At 40.5% G+C, this 21,005-nt stretch overlaps 1 protein-coding gene across 2 annotated transcripts in view; it reads left to right on the top strand.

Moving 5' to 3' along the window:
• The window catches only part of LOC124796303 (ras guanyl-releasing protein 3-like), a 305,024-nt gene that overhangs the window by 176,248 nt on the left and 107,771 nt on the right, over positions 1-21,005 (top strand). For both annotated transcript variants that reach the window (XM_047260429.1, XM_047260430.1), the window contains exon 4: positions 3,017-3,260. In XM_047260429.1, the coding sequence (XP_047116385.1) occupies positions 3,017-3,260 (244 nt within the window). The remainder of the gene's footprint in view (positions 1-3,016; positions 3,261-21,005) is intronic.

Genomic DNA, 21,005 nt, shown 5'->3' on the forward strand with positions numbered 1-21,005 from the left:
AAGGAAAATATATTTGCTTAACAAGAGTGATAGGCCACAAATCGCAGAATATCTGAGTGACCACCATCAAACGTTCATTTCTGAGGAAGAGGATGTGGAACAAAAATGGAAAAAATTCAGAAACATCGTCCAGTACGCCTTAGATAAGTTCGTACCGACTAAGGTCCAAAGCGAGGGGAAAGATCCACCGTGGTATAACAATCATGTACGAAAGGTACTACGGAAACAAAGAAAGCTTCATCATAGGTTTAAGAGTAGTCGAATCATAGCTGATAAGGAAAAGCTGAACGAAGCGAAAAAGAGCGTAAAGAGAGCAATGAGAGAAGCATTCAACGAATTCGACCATAAAACATTGGCAAACAATCTAAACAAGAACCCTAAAAAGTTTTGGTCATATGTAAAATCGGTAAGCGGATCTAAATCCCCTATTCAGTCACTCGTTGACCACGATGGCACCGAAACAGAGGACGACCGAAGAAAGGCAGAAATACTGAATTCAGTGTTCCGAAACTGTTTCACTGCGGAAAATCGTAACACGGTCCCTGACTTCAGCCGTCGCACGGACGCCAAAATGGAAAATATTGAAATAAACGATATCGGAATTGAAAAACAACTGCTATCACTTAGTTAGCGCAAAAGCATCCGGACCAGACGAGATACCCTTAAGATTCTACAGTGATTATGCTAAAGAACTTGCCCCCTTTCTATCAGCAATTTATCGTAGATCGCTGGAAGAACGTAAAGTACCTAGCGACTGGAAGAAAGCGCAGGTCGTTCCCATTTTCAAGAAGGGTCATAAATCAGATGCGAATAATTATAGGCCTATTTCGCTTACGTCAATCTGTTGTAGAATAATGGAACATGTTTTGTGTTCTCGTATTATGACGTTCTTAGATAATACAAATCTCCTTCATCATAACCAACATGGATTCCGCAAACAGAGATCATGTGAAACTCAGCTCGCCCTATTTGCCCAAGAAATTCACAGTGCCGTAGACACTGGCGAGCAGATTGATGCCGTATTCCTGGACTTCAGGAAGGCATTTGATACGGTTCCGCACTTACGTTTAGTGAAAAAAATACGAGCTTACGGAATATCGGACCAGGTTTGTGATTGGATTCAGGATTTCCTAGAAGAAAGAACACAACATGTCATTCTTAACGGTTCAAAATCTGCAGATGTAGAGGTAATTTCGGGAGTACCGCAGGGAAGCGTGATAGGACCTTTATTGTTTACAATATACATAAATGACTTAGTTGACAACATCGGTAGCTCCGTGAGGCTATTTGCAGATGACACGGTTGTCTACAAGAAAGTAGCAACATCAGAAGACTCGTACGTACTCCAGGAGGACCTGCAGAGGATTAATGCATGGTGCGACAGCTGGCAGCTTTCCCTAAACGTAGATAAATGTAATATAATGCGCATACATAGGGGCAGAAATCCATTCCAGTACGATTATGCCATAGGTGGTAAATCATTGGAAGCGGTAACGACCGTAAAATACTTAGGAGTTACTATCCGGAGCGATCTGAAGTGGAATGATCACATAAAACAAATAGTGGGAAAAGCAGGCGCCAGGTTGAGAATCATAGGAAGAATTCTAAGAAAATGTGACTCATCGACGAAAGAAGTAGCTTACAAAACGCTTGTTCGTCCGATTCTTGAGTATTGCTCATCAGTATGGGACCCTTACCAGGTTGGATTAATAGAAGAGATAGACATGATCCAGCGAAAAGCAGCGCAATTCGTCATGGGGACATTTAGTCAGCGCAAGAGCGTTACGGAGATGCTGAACAAGCTCCAGTGGCGGACACTTCAAGAAAGGCGTTACGCAATACGGAGAGGTTTATTATCGAAATTACGAGAGAGCACATTCCGGGAAGAGATGGGCAACATATTACTACCGCCCACATATATCTCGCGTAATGATCACAACGAAAAGATCCGAGAAATTAGAGCAAATACGGAGACTTACAAGCAGTCGTTCTTCCCACGCACAATTCGTGAATGGAACAGGGATGGGGGGATCAGATAGTGGTACAATAAGTACCCTCCGCCACACACCGTAAGGTGGCTCGCGGAGTATAGATGTAGATGTAGATGTAGACCCGTGAAAGAGGATTACAGAGACGTTCATGTTTAAACACCCTCGTTACGTTATTTATTTCTAAACTGACTCAGACAACGCAACACTTCGAAAGAGTATTTTCTCTTATCAACAGTAAGTGGAATGCTCAGAGAAACAGCAGCAGTTTGAACCTATTGATTGACTGAAATCAATTTTGATTATCACTTAGGAAGATAAAGAATTTCAGAGTTCCTATAAATAAGTGCTTGTAGGGTACACACAATACTTAGGTGCAAATTTGTTAAATGTCATTGTAATTATAATTGTGTATTACACGCAATGAACAAATAAACTGTTGTTTGGATTAGGTTCATTTTTCTTTCTGTAGACCCAAAAATGAAGAGATCCTTGTAGGTCTGGAACATGTCAGAAAACATACTATAACAAACGTATTTATAATAATTGAGTTTAATACTCTTTTCTGAATTTACACCACAAATGGGTGTTGTTATACGCTCTTGCACTCTAAAAATTTTCTATCAGTTTGTGGTGTTACTCCAAAATATGATACTGTATGATGTAATAGAGCAAAAGTAGGCAAACTATGCTAGTTTATTTGTATTTAGATCTCCATTGTCACACATTCCAAGAAAATGTGACTTAGATATGCAGCGGAAGTTAAACCTCCCTTAAAATTTTGGTCAAATGTTGGTCGCCCTAAATGTATACGTTGCTTGGACCATTTCTTTTGTAAGGGCATAGTCTGTGAAACATTTACAGACATTCTGTTAGTATGTTTATTATATGCATCATCAATGCAGAAATTGGATGTAGTTATAATATTGCAACTCATCAGTCTCTCTCAAGTGAATGATTAATGTAAGTGTTCTGAGCGTCTAGATATTATTTGTTTGCGACTGATGTGATTGTTTGCTGTTGTGCAGAGACAGATGGCTCATTGCGGCAGGAGGGCGAGACAGTGGCGAAGGTGCTGCTGCTGATGCACCGCTGGTTCACGACCTCAGTGTCTCTGGCAGGCGAGCTGACGCGGCTGCACGCCAGCGCCGCCCAGCAGGCGCCCTGTCGCCGCGCAGGCTGCACGCATGCACACACACGCAGCCTCGACTCTCCCAGTGCTGCCAACTGCTCGCAGCTGCGACTGCAGCTGCGAGTCTGCCATGCCATCAGGTACCACTAGAGATGGGTCGAACTCGTCCACTCCCGTGAACTACTTCATTCGTTTCACTCTTTTCCGTGAAGCGTTCAAATGAAGTAGTTCATTCATGAAGTATGGAAGCCTGGCGAACTTGCCCAGTTCGCCGCTCAGCCGCGGCTACGATCGCTCGTACAATAAAGCTTCGTAATACTTCATAATTTTACCAACAGATGGCCGAACTATGCAGTAACGAACACGCAACGTTTTACGCTCTTACAGCGTCTGAGTTGATTTAAATTGAGCATGGTCGAAGGGGACAAAGGAAAGATAAACAGAGAAGCCTGTCACATATAAAGAAGGTAATACATTTAATCTTGCTCGAGATTTTTTCATGAAGCGCCCAAAAAAGTCTTTATCTGCCAAGTGAAACATTTGTTGTATTCATGGACTGAAAACTAGGGCTACCAACGAAATGCAGTCCAATTTTATGTTCCTTTTAAAATTTAATCCAAAATAGAATGAGTATGTTTACCACTGTCACAAAGTCTATACACCTACGATAAGTAATTATTCAGAAGTTTTCCTGTAGATTTTATTTTTGTTGAGAATAATAACCCTCCAGATTCAAAACATAAACTGTCACCTGTAGTCATTGGAACGATTTCAGGTAAAATCCCTCTTTCCGTGTTAGCTGTGCGTGCTCACACAGCCAGCCTCTTCGTTTGTATCTTTAATATTCATTTGACTGCATGCGCTGCCAACGGTAGGCTACCCGTAGACGCGAAGTATAGCTGCACAAATGGTCACGGGTAATGATGTCAGCACTGCAGGAAGCAGCTGACGTTGCCTTCCCCGCACCCCTCACCTCCTCAACCCCTCCTAAACCTATCGTTCCCCACAAACACCGTGCGATTCGTCGACAGGCAGTAGAGGGAGGACTGAAATGAAGGGAGGATGAGTAACGTAGCGCCGATGTAGGGGGAGAGGGGAAGTGAGTGAGTGAACTAGTAAAAAGTGTGGAGTGTGCCATCTCTGAAGAGTTTGAAGTACCAGTTCATTGAAATTGAGTGGTTAGTTCACACTTCACTGGAGTGAAGCGTTCATTTGAACGACTCCTTCACGAGCTCCCCATCACTAGGTACCACCTAAACCACAGTCTCAGTCGCGACACTCACTGCTGCAAAAGTTGTTACCGTTTGACAGATGGAGCGACACTAGCGCTCCAAGCAGCGAGTAAGATGAACGTCAGACGTGTCGTAAGCGTAATGTTTGTTTTGCATCCATTTCCTACGTAATTTACGAAATATTTGAGTTATTTTCTTTCCTCTAAGGGTTTGTGTAGTATCAGAAGGCATATATGTTTCTAAAAATGATTCTAAAATAAGCGCAAGTATGGACAAAAACCGTGAATCGAGTGGCAAGCTACAACATATTCGTGAAGAAACACTTGTGACATTGGATAGAACTGCAGTTTACCACGTAGATATCAAAAGAATATAAACACACAGATTCACGCGTAAGAAGCACAGACATGTACCTCTACATGCAAAAGCGATCGACAGCTCATTTATCGTTCTGTAGGCCTACTCTGTCATTGTTGTCGCCTGTTGCCACAAGTACGGCCTTCATCTTTATATTATTCTAAGTGGGACAAGCAACTGCCAAATAGTGGGAAATATTATAATGAGCTGATTACATTAAATTTCACGCAAAACCAAATTTTTGAATAATTTTCAAACAATCTGTCAGTGAACAAGGTGGTAACAAAATAATGCCATCACACGAAGGAAGCAAGGAAAATTAAGTGACTAACAACAGAAGTGAATGAAATACACACCAAACGCTTTTGTAAGACACGAATAACTCCACTTATCTAACCACTTCATCGTCAAAGCATGTCTGTTTGACGATTCACACGAATTTGGCACTGATACATGGAGAGTTGAACTGGCTGCTTCTGTGTCATAGGACTGTGTTACAGCTTTAGATGGATTGTCGAATCTTTGTGGCAGTTTCCTCTTCATCGTCAGTTGAGGTGGCTTATTTGGGATGTCAAACCAGTGTGGGTACTGCATTTTACACGAGTTTATTATTGTCTGCGTTCATGAACTAATATTATTATACATGTAAACTGGGTCTTTTTTCATAAGGTCTTATCGTCTGCTACTAAATAACCATTTTCTGCTCCTAAAAGAAACATTATTCATTAATATTAATGTAGTTTGCAAGTGAATCCTGACGATACAGTTTAGTAACATGATGGTATATACTTCTCCGGATCCTTAGGAAACGTAGAAAAAGACAGCTGTGGTGTCTTCTTCCTGTTGTTGCTGCAATTTATTGCGCTACAAACGCTCCAGCTTGTAAAAACCATTGTAGAAATCAAAATAAACAACCACTAATCGCTTTCACGATCGCGCCGAATTCACAGTTTAAGTTACTGGCCGCTTGGGGCGCTGCTGGTGCGGTAGGCTACAAAATCGAGGCGAAGTGTCGTGACTTATGTTAGACTGTACACAAACCTCACACTCACTTGCAAGGACGGCTCGAAAGCTGTGGTCTCTGAGGCGGAACAACTGCAAAACATATTTGTCACTAATTTGTTACAGAATTTGGAAAGAGCACTTAGAGTATTTTCCACGTTTTTTAAATAATGGCGGACAACTTTCTTAGAACTGTTGATATGAAGTGATGTTTTTCAAAACACGTACTAGTAGTTAACCTTTAGGCTGTGCCTTGAAATGCTGGTTAACTCTAATTAACAGATACGATATTGCAGTGCCCGTCTATTTACTTATACGTACATAATTTACAGTCAAACTAGAGACGGCTAAAGCTGTTTTAAATTTTACAGTTTTTTGATGAAGAGCGTTATTTAATCCTCTACTTGTGTGCATTTGTGCAGTTTTTGTAACGTGTGTTAGATATAATTGTAGAAGGTGACAAAAAATCGGTAGGGCGCTCCAGCACTTGAGAATTTGACTACGTTGTTAAGATATTCAATACAAGAACCATGAGCCGCATCATCTCATTTTTCTCTTAGATGTCCTGGCCCTGTGTTAGCCAACCACGTGCATCCATATCAATTTCCGCAGCCTGGAATCTGATGCACAGCTTCTTTGGTTCATTATAGAGTTTTCATGCGTTTCTAGAAACGGTTATGATTCTATTGAACATCAGGTTTATGATTGATGAGTGCAGCCGAAAATACCATTGCTTTATCCATTGTATCATAACTTTTTTTTTTAGCTATTATCGTAATTCAGAAAAGGACCAGCTCAACATCCTAGCATGAGAAGACCAGTGCCAATTACCAGCACAACATAAATGTGGCAGCAACATATCTGCCCAACACTGGGTTTCATTTCCACTGAAGACACCCTTAGGATACTGCACAGCTTAATCACAATATTAGTTTGCCGCAATTTTTGTCTGTAGCCAAAGAGAACCTGTTACAATTTCCTGGGACTACATTCAGTTTTGTGTAGCAGAGCTTAATCACAATATCAGTTCCGCACTTTTTGTCTGTAGTCAAAGAGAACCTGTTACAATTTCCTGGGACTACATGCAGTTTTGTGTAGCAGAGTGATTATAGTAGATGCTGAAGAAAACTCACTCTCATTCTGTGTTCATGTACAGACCACTTTTATGGATGCAAATTCATCAGCTGAACTGAGAAAATATCAGAGAGAGAATTTCCGTGTCTTCAGGAGCTGAGAGCTTCTCAAACTATGTAGAGTGCAACACAATGCAGTATGCCATCATCGAATTATAATTTTTGCAGTCCACTTGGCACCACTGCATAATAATGTGTCAAACTGTGGAGACACAGACCATTTTTCCAGTTATAGGTTGTTAAGAGTCAGTTTAATGGACAACTTGATGGTTGCTTCAAGAGGCCTCATAAATTCATCTTGTTGAATGCTGGCATTGTCTTACACTTTGCTCAAGTAATGCAGAAAATTTAGCTTTCGAAACACATTTTGTTATGCTGTATGAAGGTCAACATAAAAAATAGAAGGCATGAAAATAAAATGATAAATCCATGAACATGATCACACTTGAAGTTTTTTAATCAAACAAATCACTGTACATGCCATCGAAGTTGACTAAATGTTTTTTAAAATGTATTTCCCATTTCTCCACTTTGAGGGTTCTTAATCATTCTGGATTATTTTTTTATATCCAACAGAATTTTTTTCGATGTCCTGTAAGATTGTACTCACTTGTCTTTCTGTTTCAGATTTTTCATTTTCAGTGTTAACTTAGTATTTTTTCCATGCAAATAAAATATAGGCTATTTTATAAATATTCTCTGGCTCTATTGCCTGACTCATTGCATACATTGGACTTAATCATATGAGTATGTAATTTCAGGCCATGTAATAAAAAAGTAATATAATAAAAAATGTAGGAAGTAAATATACATGTTGTGATTAAATTCCCTGTACTACTTTCAAAACTTTTAGTGGAGACCAAGACAGTGAAGTTCAGCATAGGAACTCACGTGCGGTAACATATCATTTTCCTGATAAATGCAGAATACCACAACACACATTGCTCTCTGATTCCTGCTGCTTGTCAGCTGGATCCACTTACAAGTAGGGCTCGATGTGACAACTACTGATCTCGTCATGGATACACTACTTCTCTACTATGTTCCAGTATACACAATTGCCAATCCCTGCTCCTCCAGTATAGGCTGCAGCCATAGCCTCCACCAGTTTGTCTTCCTCAGATGCCACATTGTTTTTGTGAATCAAGAATTTCTTGTGACCCCACAGGTAGCATTCTAGTGGTTTCAAATCAGGAGACTGTGCCGGCCATACAATCAGATCACCATGATCTAGCTGCTTTTACCCAAATTGTTGGTCCAGATGATCTCAGACAGCATGTGAAAAATGAGCTGGAGCATCATCGTGCTGGAACCATATGTTTTGATGCATTTTCAGTGGCAGATCTTCCAAAAGCCCATGCAGTATGCCATCAAGGAATCACAAGTATCTACATCGACATCCATACTCCGCAAGCCACCTGACGGTATGTGGCGGAGAGTACCTTGAGTACCTCTATCCATTCTCCCTTCTATTCCAGTCTCGTATTGTTCGTGGAAAGAAGGATAGTCGGTATGCCTCTGTGTGGGCTCTAATCTCTCTGATTTTATCCTCATGGTCTCTTTGCGAGATATACATAGGAGGGTGCTATGTACTGCTTGACTCCTCGGTGAAGGTATGTTCTCGAAACTTCAACAAAAGCCCGTACCGAGCTACTGAGCGTCTCTCCTGCAGAGTCTTCCACTGGAGTTTATCTATCATCTCCGTAACGCTTTCTCGATTACTAAATGATCCTGTAACGAAGCGCGCTGCTCTCCATTGGATCCTCTCTATCTCTTCTATCAACCATATCTGGTACGGATCCCACACTGCTGAGCAGTATTCAAGCAGTGGGCGAACAAGCGTACTGTAACCTACTTCCTTTGTTTTCGGATTGCATTTCCTTAGGATTCTTCCAATGAATCTCAGTCTGGCATCTGCTTTACCGACAATCGACTTTATATGATCATTCCATTTTAAATCACTCCTAAAGCGTACTCCCAGATAATTTATGGAATTAACTGCTTCCAGTTGCTGACCTGCTATATTCTAGCTAAATGATAAGGGATCTTTCTTTCTATGTATTCGCAGCAGATTACACTTGTCTACATTGAGATTCAATTGCCATTCCCTGCACCATGCGTCAATTCGCTGCAGATCCTCCTGCATTTAACTACAATTGTCCATTGTTACAACCTCTCGATACACCACAGCATCATCTGCAAAAAGCCTCAGTGAACTTCCGATGTCATCCACAAGGTCATTTACGTATAATATGAATAGCAACGGTTCTACAGCACTCCCCTGCAGCACACCTGAAATCAGTCTTACTTTGGAAGATTTCTCTCCATTGAGAATGACATGCTGCGTTCTGTTATCTAGGAACTCTTCAATCTAATCACACAATTCGTCTGATAGTCCATATGCTCTTACTTTGCTCATTAAACGACTGTGGGGAACTGTATCGAACGCCTTGTGGAAGTCAAGGAACATGGCATCTACCTGGGAACCCGTGTCTATGGCCCTCTGAGTCTCATGGACGAATAGTGCGAGCTGGGCTTCACACAATCGTCTTTTTCGAAACCCATGCTGATTCCTACAGAGTAACTTTCTAGTCTCCAGAAAAGTCATTATACTCGAACATAATACATGTTCCAAAATTCTACAACTGATAGACGTTAGAGGTATAGGTCTATAGTTCTGCACATCTGTTCGACGTCCCTTCTTGAAAACGGGGATGACCTGTGCCCTTTTCCAATCCTTTGGAACGCTACGCTCTTCTAGAGACCTACGGTACACCGCTGCAAGAATGGGGGCAAGTTCCTTCGTGTACTCTGTGTAAAATCGAACTGGTATTCCATCACCTGTGAGATGTGGTAGAAGGAGGTACGGCCCAGTCACATGTCCATCCAGGAACCCTACCCAAATTTTCAGACTGTATCATTCTGAAACCCAAGGGTTGTGTGCAGCATGACTTGTGGTAACTGAGGAAGTAGGTTTTGAGAACACCTCCCCTGGTGAACTTGGCTTCATCTGTGAAAGGGATTCTATGTGAGAAGTCGGGCTCATCACATGGTGGTGCAAGAACCATCTGTAGATGTGGACAGTCCTGTGACTGCATTGTCTGTACCTTCTGGGGATGGTACAGGTGTAGCTGCAGCTCATGCAGAACAGTTTGGTGATCCACATTCAGTCTGCCTGGTACATTTTTGTTACTCATTGTTACATCCTCTTCCATTGCATGAAGTAGAGCCTCTTCAGACTTGGATGTGCAGCACTACCATGGAACACATCAGTCATCTCTGCTGGTGATGAATGACTTTGGTGATGAATGTACCCATCTCTGAGGCCTGCCGGTACACCAAAGCATAGGCAGAATGTGAAAGTGTCTGATGATGGGGAAAAATGCTCTGCATACAGCTGACAAGCAGCCCTCCCATTACACCAGGCTTCCCTGTACAACGACATCATGTAGGCATATTCCGCAAACATGTAGTTCATCATAGCAACATAAAACAGTAAAAATGAAATGTATATGCAGCTTGCAATCTGTACTGTAGTGAATGATTACTTATGTACAGCAGTACAGAATGAACGAAGACCACAAACACAATAGCAGGTACAAAACTCTCTGTGGAGACCACAAACTCAACTGAATGGCATGTAAACAATACTATAGTGGGCATGGAACATCAGATGATCAGTGAATGATGTACATAATACCCTAGTCAGTGGGAAAAAAAAAAAAAAAAAAAAATTGTGGGAGATCTGAATGCGGGGTGTTGTATTTTGTGTGTAGTGGAAATATGGTATGTTTCCCAACATGAGTACCTATGCTCAGATTAACCATCTTTATCCTCAATGTTTGTAAAGAGAATTTAGTTACATCCTAAACAATGTGAGTGCAAAGGACTTTAAAATTTTGGAGTGATATAGAAATTTATTGAGATAACTTTCAGAATTGGTAGAGGTGTCATTTTACAGCTAACAACCTCAAGCCTGATTTACGTAGTCCATCAGTATCCCATTTCAGCACCAGTATCACCAGTGTAGAGACAGTTAAAATGGTTGCTTTCACTGGTGTGGAGTGTGCTTACTGTGTGTTTTGGTTTCATGAATAGGCCTCTGCAACAACTGTTCAGCATAAATTTCACACCAGATATACTAAAGAACTTCCAAGCAGGCCTACAATTTACTCTCAGCACCAGTATTGTGTTGGGTGGTTCACCGCGACATGATAAATCACCAGGAAGCCCGTGTGTTCACGGTTACCTTGCATGGCCAACTTAGTCCCCGGACTTGGGACTACTGGATTTCTTTCTCTGAGTTTTCAATAAAGATTGTGTATTTTCTTCCCCTACCAAACAGTTTTGCCAACCTAAAGAATCAAATCTATATTGCCATTGCACAAGTTATGACAGATTTGCTGTAATGAGTGCAGGACAAAACTGATTACTTGTGGGATGTTTGTCACATCAAAAATTTTAGTCACTTCAAACCAAAATGACATTTGACATTTTTACGTGAAACTTGAGGTTGTTTGCAACAAAATAATTTGGAAATTTGTGGTAAGGACTATGGGACCAAACTGCTGAGATCATCAGTCCCTAGGCTTACACACTACTTAATCTAACTCACACTAACTTACGCTAAGGACAACACACACCCTCATGCCCGAGGGAGGACTCGAACCTCAGACAGGGGGAGCCGCATGAGCTATGACAAGATGCCTCAGACTGCATGACATAGCCACACGGCCAACAAAATAATACATCTACCAATACTGTAAGTCATCTCAATAAATTTCTATATAACTCCAAAGTTGTAAAGTCCTTTTGGACCCACCCTGCATAAATGAAGCTAAATAAATACCAATATACGAAATAAAAATAAAAATGTGCTTTGACATATTATTGAAAAGTTATTATCTTATAGGTATCAGACTGTCTCCCATCAAAAAATATTGATTGAATAGAATCATTAGTTTGAAGTATAATAATATTTGTACACTTCCTACCAAATTTAATTCTTGGGCAGAATATTTTCTCAAACTCAGCCATATAAAAAAAGTCTACATAACAATCTTGCTTGCTCTTTCAAAAATTTCTGCAGACCTTTCTATGACCTTGCTGGAGCATTTAATTGTGTAGATCACAAAATTCTACTTAGCAAACTTAAATGTTATGGCTTTAATGGCAGTCCTCTTGCATGGACAGAATCTAAACAGAAAGAAGGGGGACTCATTAAGAGACTTTGTCTCAGGCATGGTAACGACCTCAGAATATGATAATATAGTATAACATGCCAGGAGCCACAGGGATTGGTACTAGATCCATTTTTGTTTCTAACCTGTATAAAAGATGTTCCAATGACTTTTAAGGGCAGTTCAAAAACATTAATTCTTGCTGATGATACAAGCATGTTAATCAAGGATCCAAACTCAGTCTTAGCAGACACAGCTCAGATGATAACCAGACAAACCTAATTACTTCCCATATAAGCTACACATATAATATATCATCCCAGACAAGCAACTGATATTGTAATGTATGTTAAAAAATGACGAGATTCCTCCAGCTGTATTAAGGTGTTGGTTTTATTGACAACTAGTTTCAATGTTGTTACATCATCATCTTCAGGCCCATACTTGTTGACAGTAACCATACGTGTCTAACACTAGTAGTAAGTGGTGAGATAGGCATCTTCCATGCAGAAGGCAGGTAGTAACTGAGATGAAGTTCATATCAGTTACTACCTGCCTTCCATGTGGAACACACCTATATCACCACTGACTAATAGTGTTAGATACATACGGTTACTGTCAACAAGTATGGGCCTGAAGAAGATGTTGTAACAACATCGGAACTAGTTGTCAATAAAGCCATCACCTTAATACAGCTGGAGGAATTTAGTCATTTTTTTTAACATATATTATACTAGCTGACGTCCCAAGTCATCCGTTTCAATTATGGATATACAAAGAATATTGTAATGTATCTCTTCCAAAGCAGTGATAACAATAAAACTGAATGTTAATTATTGTAAGTGCTTTTGTGGTACATCTTAAGTAAACAGATATATTCATTAATGGGCAGAAATAATTATAAATACTTGAAGATTTTTATTTGTCTTATCTGGTTTCCTGTAGATCATTTTCAGTTCATTTCCATCTCATTGTCTATAGCAGTGGGTCTGTTATTGTAGATGGAACACTTCTCAAAATTTTAATTCTTGACATTTATTTTCATCCTCATCTTGTATCAAAAATAAAAAAATGAAAATGTCAGAATAACATTTCACCCCCAGGGAGCTAGCCACTCTTTGGCAGGTTCGTTCTTGGCTAGCATGGGGTCCAGCTTTGCAGCATCTTTTCCCTCCGCACGGCACGTCTATCCTACTGCTGTTCTTTTTCCCCTCCCATGGGAACATGTCTGGAGTTTTCTGGGAATGTTCTGCTCTGTCTTTAGCTGTCATAAGAACAGTCTCACCACTGTTTTTCATTCCTTTTTTCTTCCTTTGTTCACCTTATCCTGTCGTTCCTCCACTTCAGCATTTGAGGCTTCTCTCTTTTCTTCTTCCTCCCTGTGTGCTCCTGCAGGCTGGGCCACGCATCTGACACATAACAGGTGACTGGGTAACATGTAATTCCCAGTCATGTGTTGACAGGTAGGGTTCGCACTCTCCCCCTGGTAAATGCCAGGCCAGGGGAGGGGTGATTGCCTCAGCTTATACCTTCCCAAACTGCTGATTGGTCCCTCTGTCAGGGGTTCAGGAGGTGTGATCTGAGGAGTGAGCAATTACCTAAGACTGGTGCGCCCCCCCCCCCCCCCCCCCCACTTGGAAGGAGTGTGCCATCGGAGACACTCACAATCATGGAGGATTTTCTCGCAATGAGTGAATCATCATCTTTGTAGCCCACAATTACCAAATGTAAATGGAATGAAGCTCCTGATTCAAAGGCCCTCCCAGCTGCACCACAGTTCCTTGTGGTTTCACATACCCAAGACGGTCAGTCCTTTGGAACAGTAAACTGTTTCTAACTCAGAAAAGTTGTGATGCAATTGCTGACCCTGTGAAATACTGCTCTCGTTTACGCAATGCCACTTTGCTTTTGGAGACCACTTCTGATTCTCAAGCACAACTGCTTACTGCTTCACTTTGCGTAGGCTATCCTGTTCATGTTGAGGCCCATGGAACTCTAAATTTTTCCCTTGGTGTTATTTACACTAGGCTACTTAACGACCTGACTGAGGTCGAAATCCAATGTGTCTCTGTGATCAGGGTGTCATTGCTGTCCATGGGTGAGAAAAAGGGTAGATGCCTCTTTAGTGCCCACACGCACTCTTTTTCTCACATTTGGCGCTTCCATAAAAGATCAAAGCAGGTTACAAAGTTATCACAGTCCGACCGTACAATCTGAACCCAATGTGCTGCTACCAGTGTCAACCACACTCAGATGTCTTACTGACAACCAGCCAAATGTATAACTTGTGGCAGGGATGCGCATGAGGGTGATTGTCCACCTCCTCCTCCCTATTGCATCAACTGCAATGGGGACCATGCCACCTCCTCTCGAGATTGTCTCATGTATCTCAATGAGCACGCAGTCCAGTAGATCTGGGCAAAGAAAAATGTACCTTACCTGGTTTCTCACAAGTTATTGGCTAGTTACAAATTCTGTGTTCTGCTGTCTGGCACTTACAGTACTGTTCTTGCTACATCTCACTCCATAAACGACATGGCCACACAGATATAAAACCTCAAATTCAGCTCTGACGTTGTGAAATCGCCCAGTATCAGGGTAGCATCACTGTCTCCTCATCCAGCTGTGCAACAAGCCATCAAACTCTCACCTTATGTGGCGAAATCACCACCTACACAACCGGCAGGTCAGAAAGGACAGAAGGAATACAACCATGAAGACTTCCTATGTCCCTCCTGCCAGTCAACACCTGAGTCTTCCTCTGCTAATCAGAAAGGCTTGAAGTCCAACAAAAGCAAATGGTCTTCTCCTTCGCTGACTCAAAGGTCCTCTTCGATGGTGTCATCACATGATACCCTCATGCGACTGGCCTCCATGTTGCCAGTGCATACCACCAACCAGTTTTCTGTGTTGGACTCCACAGGCTGGAAGCAGAAGAGAGCCAAAGCTTATGTGGAGTTCATGGAGCAGGATCCTTTGGCTTCTGTGCCCTCTAGCAGCAAGTCTTCCCAGGCTGGCTCTCAGCAGTCATTGAGGGACACCCCTTATTTTTTTTTTTTTTTTTTTTCATTACAACTCTCTTCCAATGGAATATTCATAGCCTTTGGTCCAACAAAGAGGATTTACAGCTGCTTTTATAATCACAGCATCACTTGTTCTCTGCCTTCAGGAAACAAAATTGGTCCTCATGACCACTTTGAGCTTTCATCCCTATCTGTTTTGACCCCCCCCCCCCCCCCCTCAAGTTCAGCATTCCATCTCATGGGGGAGTCATGCTGCTCATACAGGATGATTTTCATAGCCAACTCATATCCCTGACTACCCATCTTCAAGCTGTTGCAGTTTGCCTTTTCCTTCTTCACTTGACCTTTTCCCTTTGTATCGTTTACACCCCTCCGTTCTTCGATGTCACCAGGGTAGACTTCCTCCAGCTTATTGGGCAGCTACCTCACCCCTTTCTGCTGCTTGGTGACTTTAATAGAAACCATCCCCTTTGGTGATCTCCCAGAACCTGTTCGAGAGGTGCCCTCTTGGCTTACCTTCTTAATCAACTTAACCTCTTCTCCCACGTTCCTCTCACACTTCTTGCAAGCCTAGTCCCATTTGGTCCTATTCTTCTGCACTGCCCAGTTTGCCATCTCGAGTGTTCCATTCTCATTGACAGATACTCAACTGACCATTTACCATGTGCTATCCGTTTGCTGACTCCTACCTACCTGTGTGCACACTCAAAGGGCAGCTTATTAAGGCCAACTGGAGGCTTTACTCCTACTCAGCAACCTTCAATGAACAACATTTCCCCAGTTGTGATGACCATATGGAATATCTTATAAACATTATCCTTGCCACTGCAGAACATTCCATTCCTCACTCTTCCTCTTTACCATGCTTTGTCCAGCCCCTTGGTGGACTGAGGCATGCTCAATGCAATTCTCAGATGGAGACGTGATCTCTGTGTTTTTAACCATAATCTTATGATGGATAACTGCATTCATTATAAACAGATGCATGCACAGTGTTCTTGTGTTCTTTGGGATAGCACTAAAGCTAGCTGGAGTTCCATGTACTCTTCTATTGTCTGGGTCAACCTGAGAAAGCTCTCTGGTACCAAGATCCATTCTCTAATTTCCGGCCTGACTGTAGCAGCCCATGTCATTGTGGACCCTTTTGGTATCTTAAAGACTTGGGCTGCCATTTTGTGGAGATTTAGAGCTCCTCCCACTATCACCCTGCCTTCCTCCATGAGAAACGAGCAGAGAAGGCTCAGGCAATACCCTTTTTTTCCAGAATTGTGAGTGTTGCAAATGCCACCTCTACTATGATGGAGCTAGATCATGCTCTCACTCCATTCTGATCCTCTGCCCCAGGACCAGATGTTGCTCACATTCAGATGTTTCAGACCCTTCTCTTGTGGGCAAGCACTTTCTGCTTAATAAATACAACTGCATCTGGACAGAGGACATACTTCCCAAACGTTGGAGTGAAGCCACTGTCATACACATGCCTAAACCCAGTAGGGACAAACACCTTTGTTCTAGCTACTGTCCCATTTCTCTCACCAGCTGTGTTTGCAAGGTGATGGAGCATACGATTCATGCCCAGCTGGTATGTTGGCTCAAGTCTTGCAATTTACTAACCACTGCTCAGTGTGGATTTCGAGCACGTCTTTCTGCAGTTGACCATCTCGTCACTTTGTCCACCATGTAATGGATGCTTTTCTGCAGAAATCCCAGACTGTGGCTGTGTTTTTCAATTTGGAGAAAGCCCATGACACCTGCTGGAAGACTGGTATCCTCTGTACTCTCTAGACATGTGGCTTCCATGACTGTCTGCCCAGTTTCCTGCAGGAATTTTTAAAAGACCAAGTTTTCAAGGTACATGTGGGCTCTACCTTGTCAGACATCTTTATTCATGGAAACAGTGTGTCTCAGGGCTTTCTCCTGAGTGTCATCCTCTTTGCTATCACCATTAACCCTATAATCGCCTGTCTCCCACCAGGCATCTCCGGCTCCCTTTTAATTGATGATTTTGCCATCTATTGCAGTTCTCCATGGACTTGTCTCATTGGGTAGCATCATCAGTGGTGTCTCGATTGTTTTTACTCATGGAATATTGACAATGGCTTTTGTTTTTCCACCGACAAAACCGTTTGTGTGAATTTCTGGTGGCACAACTGGTTTCTTCCCCCATCTTTTCATCTTAGGTCCGTTGCTCTGCCACTCATTGAAACTATGAAATTCCCGGGGCTCATGCTCGAGAGGAAACTTCCTTGGTTCTCCCATGTGTCTTACCTGGCAGCCTGCTGTATGCAGCCCTTCAGTGTCCTACGTGTCCTCAATGGTACTTCCTAGGGTGCAGATCGAACCACCCTCCTCCATTTGCACTGGTCCTTTGTCCATTTGAAACTAGACTATGGGTGTTTCATTTTTGTGTCAGCACATCTGCCCCTCTTTTGTTGGCTCAATACTATCTACCATCGTGGCATCTATTTTGCCACTTGTGCCTTTTACACTAGCCCAGTTGAAGGTCTGTAGGAAGAACCTGCCAAACTACTGCTGTCTTGCTGCCATGACTTTCTCCTCAGCAAATAAGTGTGCCATTTGTCTGCCATACTTCCTTCTTTGATGACTCCTTTGATTGTCAGAATGGCACTTACATCCATGTTTGTTTTTGCTGTCTGATTTATCGGTCATTTTAGTGAATGGCACATGGGCTGTTGACCACATTTTACTTTTTATCTTTTGTAGGAATATGGTAAAGGCCATTTATTTTTAGCTGTGGACTTCCATTTCTCTGTGGCATATTTTATAGACCTTTCTCCACATCCTTGTTTTTAGCTGCCTTATCTTCTGTCAATTGGGATTGACGTGTAGTGATTTTTAACTTTTCTCTTTGTCTTCATATTCTATAGTTTTGAAGTTTTAACATGGGCTTATATGACTCTAGTTTTTTGCGCCCTAAAAAGAAAAAAGAATAACATTTGACAAAGCCCATTAGAACAAGAGTGACTGACCCTAAGATTCTGAACATATGAACTTCTGAATAACTTCTGAAAGCAGTTGGCATTATTTGGTTCCATTTAGAATCTTCCTGAAAGATACACTTTTTAATTACAACAGTTTCCTAATTAAAACAAATTTCAACAACTGTATAAATGTTTAGACTCTTATTTTAGTGCTACAAAAATAGTATTTGTTATTTAAATTAATTTCAAATTTATATTTGAAGGGTCTAGAATTTGCAAATTTAGTTTGAAAACAATGTTTCTGAAAGAAATATTTTTTGATAAAAATCAATTATTCTTTTGTCAGGATATGACAACATTTTCCCATTAAAATATGCGACAGTTAATTCAAATAACTTTTGTTTCTGTAGAAATCTGACATAACCTCTATTTTGTTTATGTTGTAATTTTGTGATTTTTAAAAATTAATGTGCTGCAATGAAACTAATTACATTCCATCAAACAAATGACAGAAACCTAAATCACAAATTTTTGCCAAACAATTTTAAACCTAACTTTTATAGTTTCAGAAATTTGTTTGTCCTTCATTACTCCAACAAATTTTATAATAGAAGACAAAAGTATCTATCAGATAGATAAATCTTTCTTTTTTATTTCTAAGTAGCTCCTCTGTTCCAGAATAAATGATGAGACAATGAACATTTACTACTATGTGTTATCCACAGGGGAGAGTGTTGTACTCAGTGTGCCTATTAACACATGATGTTTTTTGGTGAGAACTTCAGTCTAGTAACTTGCTTTGGAATGACATGAAGGAGACCAGCATTACCTGTTTCTGCCATGTTCTAAAGCTTTTGTTGTTGCTAGACATGAGACTGTGTTTTGTGCAGCATTTATAAACATTTTGCATTATAGTGCTGTATAATATGATAAAGCTATATTATTCATTTTTCAGTTACAGAATTTTATGGCAAGTAAAATTCTATGTATTTTTAAAAACTAGTTACATAGCATGAGTTCTAAAGCCTTACTTTGTTGTTTGTGCACCATTTTGTACTTTGCTACAGGAGAAGGTCTTTGATCATGGAACTTGTGATATTTGCAGATTAACCTATTTACTTGTCCTGAAAATGGAAATTTGTGTTTGTTCCCAATAGCTTCAGTTTCAAAATGTATTTAACATGCAAATGGTTTTTGATACTTCTGGTTAATTTGATTTCTCTTTCTAATGTTTGATGTGGTAGAGTAATAATGTAACAGACAGATGACTAAAACTACAGTACTGACATGATTTTCTAGATTGCAACACTCTTAAATTTCAACAGAATACTTGTTCCTGGCTACATATTGTACCTTGCAACATGTTTTTGCGCTTGGAGAAAGCTTAATTTTCTAAACTAGGTTGTTTAATTGGAGAAAAAGACAGTAGCTCATAAAAGTGGATGGCACCATTTAAAAATGATATAAGAAAATATATTAAACTTCTATTATGGGGCTGGATAGAAGTGAAAGTCTGAGTAGCATTGCAAAATAAGACACTTCCCTACATACTGCACATGAATTACCTAAAAGAAAATGCTTCTGTTACTTACAACCCATACTGTATGAAATGATTAAATTTTTATGTGATCATCTGTATCAGAGCATAAACACACAATTTCTTTTTGTACAGTATGCCAGATTTAGATCGACTACTTCATTAAAGGAATTTTGCCTATCCCTTGAGATACTTCACACTTTAAATACTAGTCTCACATAGTGCTATTTTATACGATTTCGGGCAAGCAATAACGATCTTTCAGTACCAGAATATTTCGGGTCATACTTTGAATGAAGCATAGTGTAGAATTCTTTGGGGATCCAGCTGGATTACAAGTTAATATGGAGTCTACATATGTATGAACTAATTAGGAAGCTCAATTCGGCATGTTACACCTTTATAGGCAGCTCCCATTGTGTCAATGAAAAGAAAGAGTTTTGTGTTATGTTGTACATTTTCACTCCCTGTTGCTACTGGGATTATCTTCTGGGGCAGTGCATATAAAGCAAATAAAATGTTTGTTAAGCAGAAGCAAACAGTAAGAATATTGGGTAAGATAGATAATATTATTCTTGCAGAAGCCTTTTTCAGAATCTTGAGATTCTAATACTCACCTCCCAATACATTTACTCCTTAATGGTTTTTGTTGCTGGTAATAAAAATAGTTTCAGCCAAACAGTGACAATAAAAGACACAAAATAATTTCCATGTAGGCTCTGCCTCCATGTCTAGGTTTCAGAAAGGAGGTATGTACGGTACTCTGATCCTAAGTTATTCAACAAGCTCACATACAACATAAAGCAAGAAACTGGGAGCCCCTACCATTCAGAAGAAATTAAAAACATGTCTGTTTATTCACCTTTCCTAAATATTTTCTGAATATCTAGATTCAGATCAAAAATTTCTGTTAAAACCACAGCATATAACACTGTTTTATACAGGGTGGTCCATTGATCATTACTGGGCCAAATCTCTCACTGAAATAAGTGTCAAACGAAAAAACTACAAATAACGAAACTTGTCAAGCTTGAAGGGGGAAACCAGATGGCACTATGGTTTGCCTGCTAGATTGTGCTGCCATAGGTCAAATGGATACCAACTGCATTTTTTTAAAAATAGGAACCCTCATTTTTTATTACATATTCGTGTAGTATATAAAGAAATATGAATTTTTTAGTTGGACCACTTTTTCCACTTTGTGATAGTTGGCGCTGTAATAGTCACAAACATATGGGTCACAATTTTAGATGAACAGTTGTTAACAGGGAGGTTTTTTAAATTATAATACAGAACATAGGTATGTTTGAACATTTTATTTTGGTTGTTCCAACGTGATACATGTACCTTTGTGAACTTATCATTTCTGAGAACGCTTACTGTTACAGCGTGATTACCTGTAAATACCACATTAATGCAATATATGCTCAAAATGATGTCCGTCAACCTCAATGCATTTAGTAATATGTGTAACGACAT

This window comes from Schistocerca piceifrons, chromosome 4 (genome assembly GCF_021461385.2).
Source record: "Schistocerca piceifrons isolate TAMUIC-IGC-003096 chromosome 4, iqSchPice1.1, whole genome shotgun sequence".
Lineage (NCBI taxonomy): Eukaryota > Metazoa > Arthropoda > Insecta > Orthoptera > Acrididae > Schistocerca > Schistocerca piceifrons.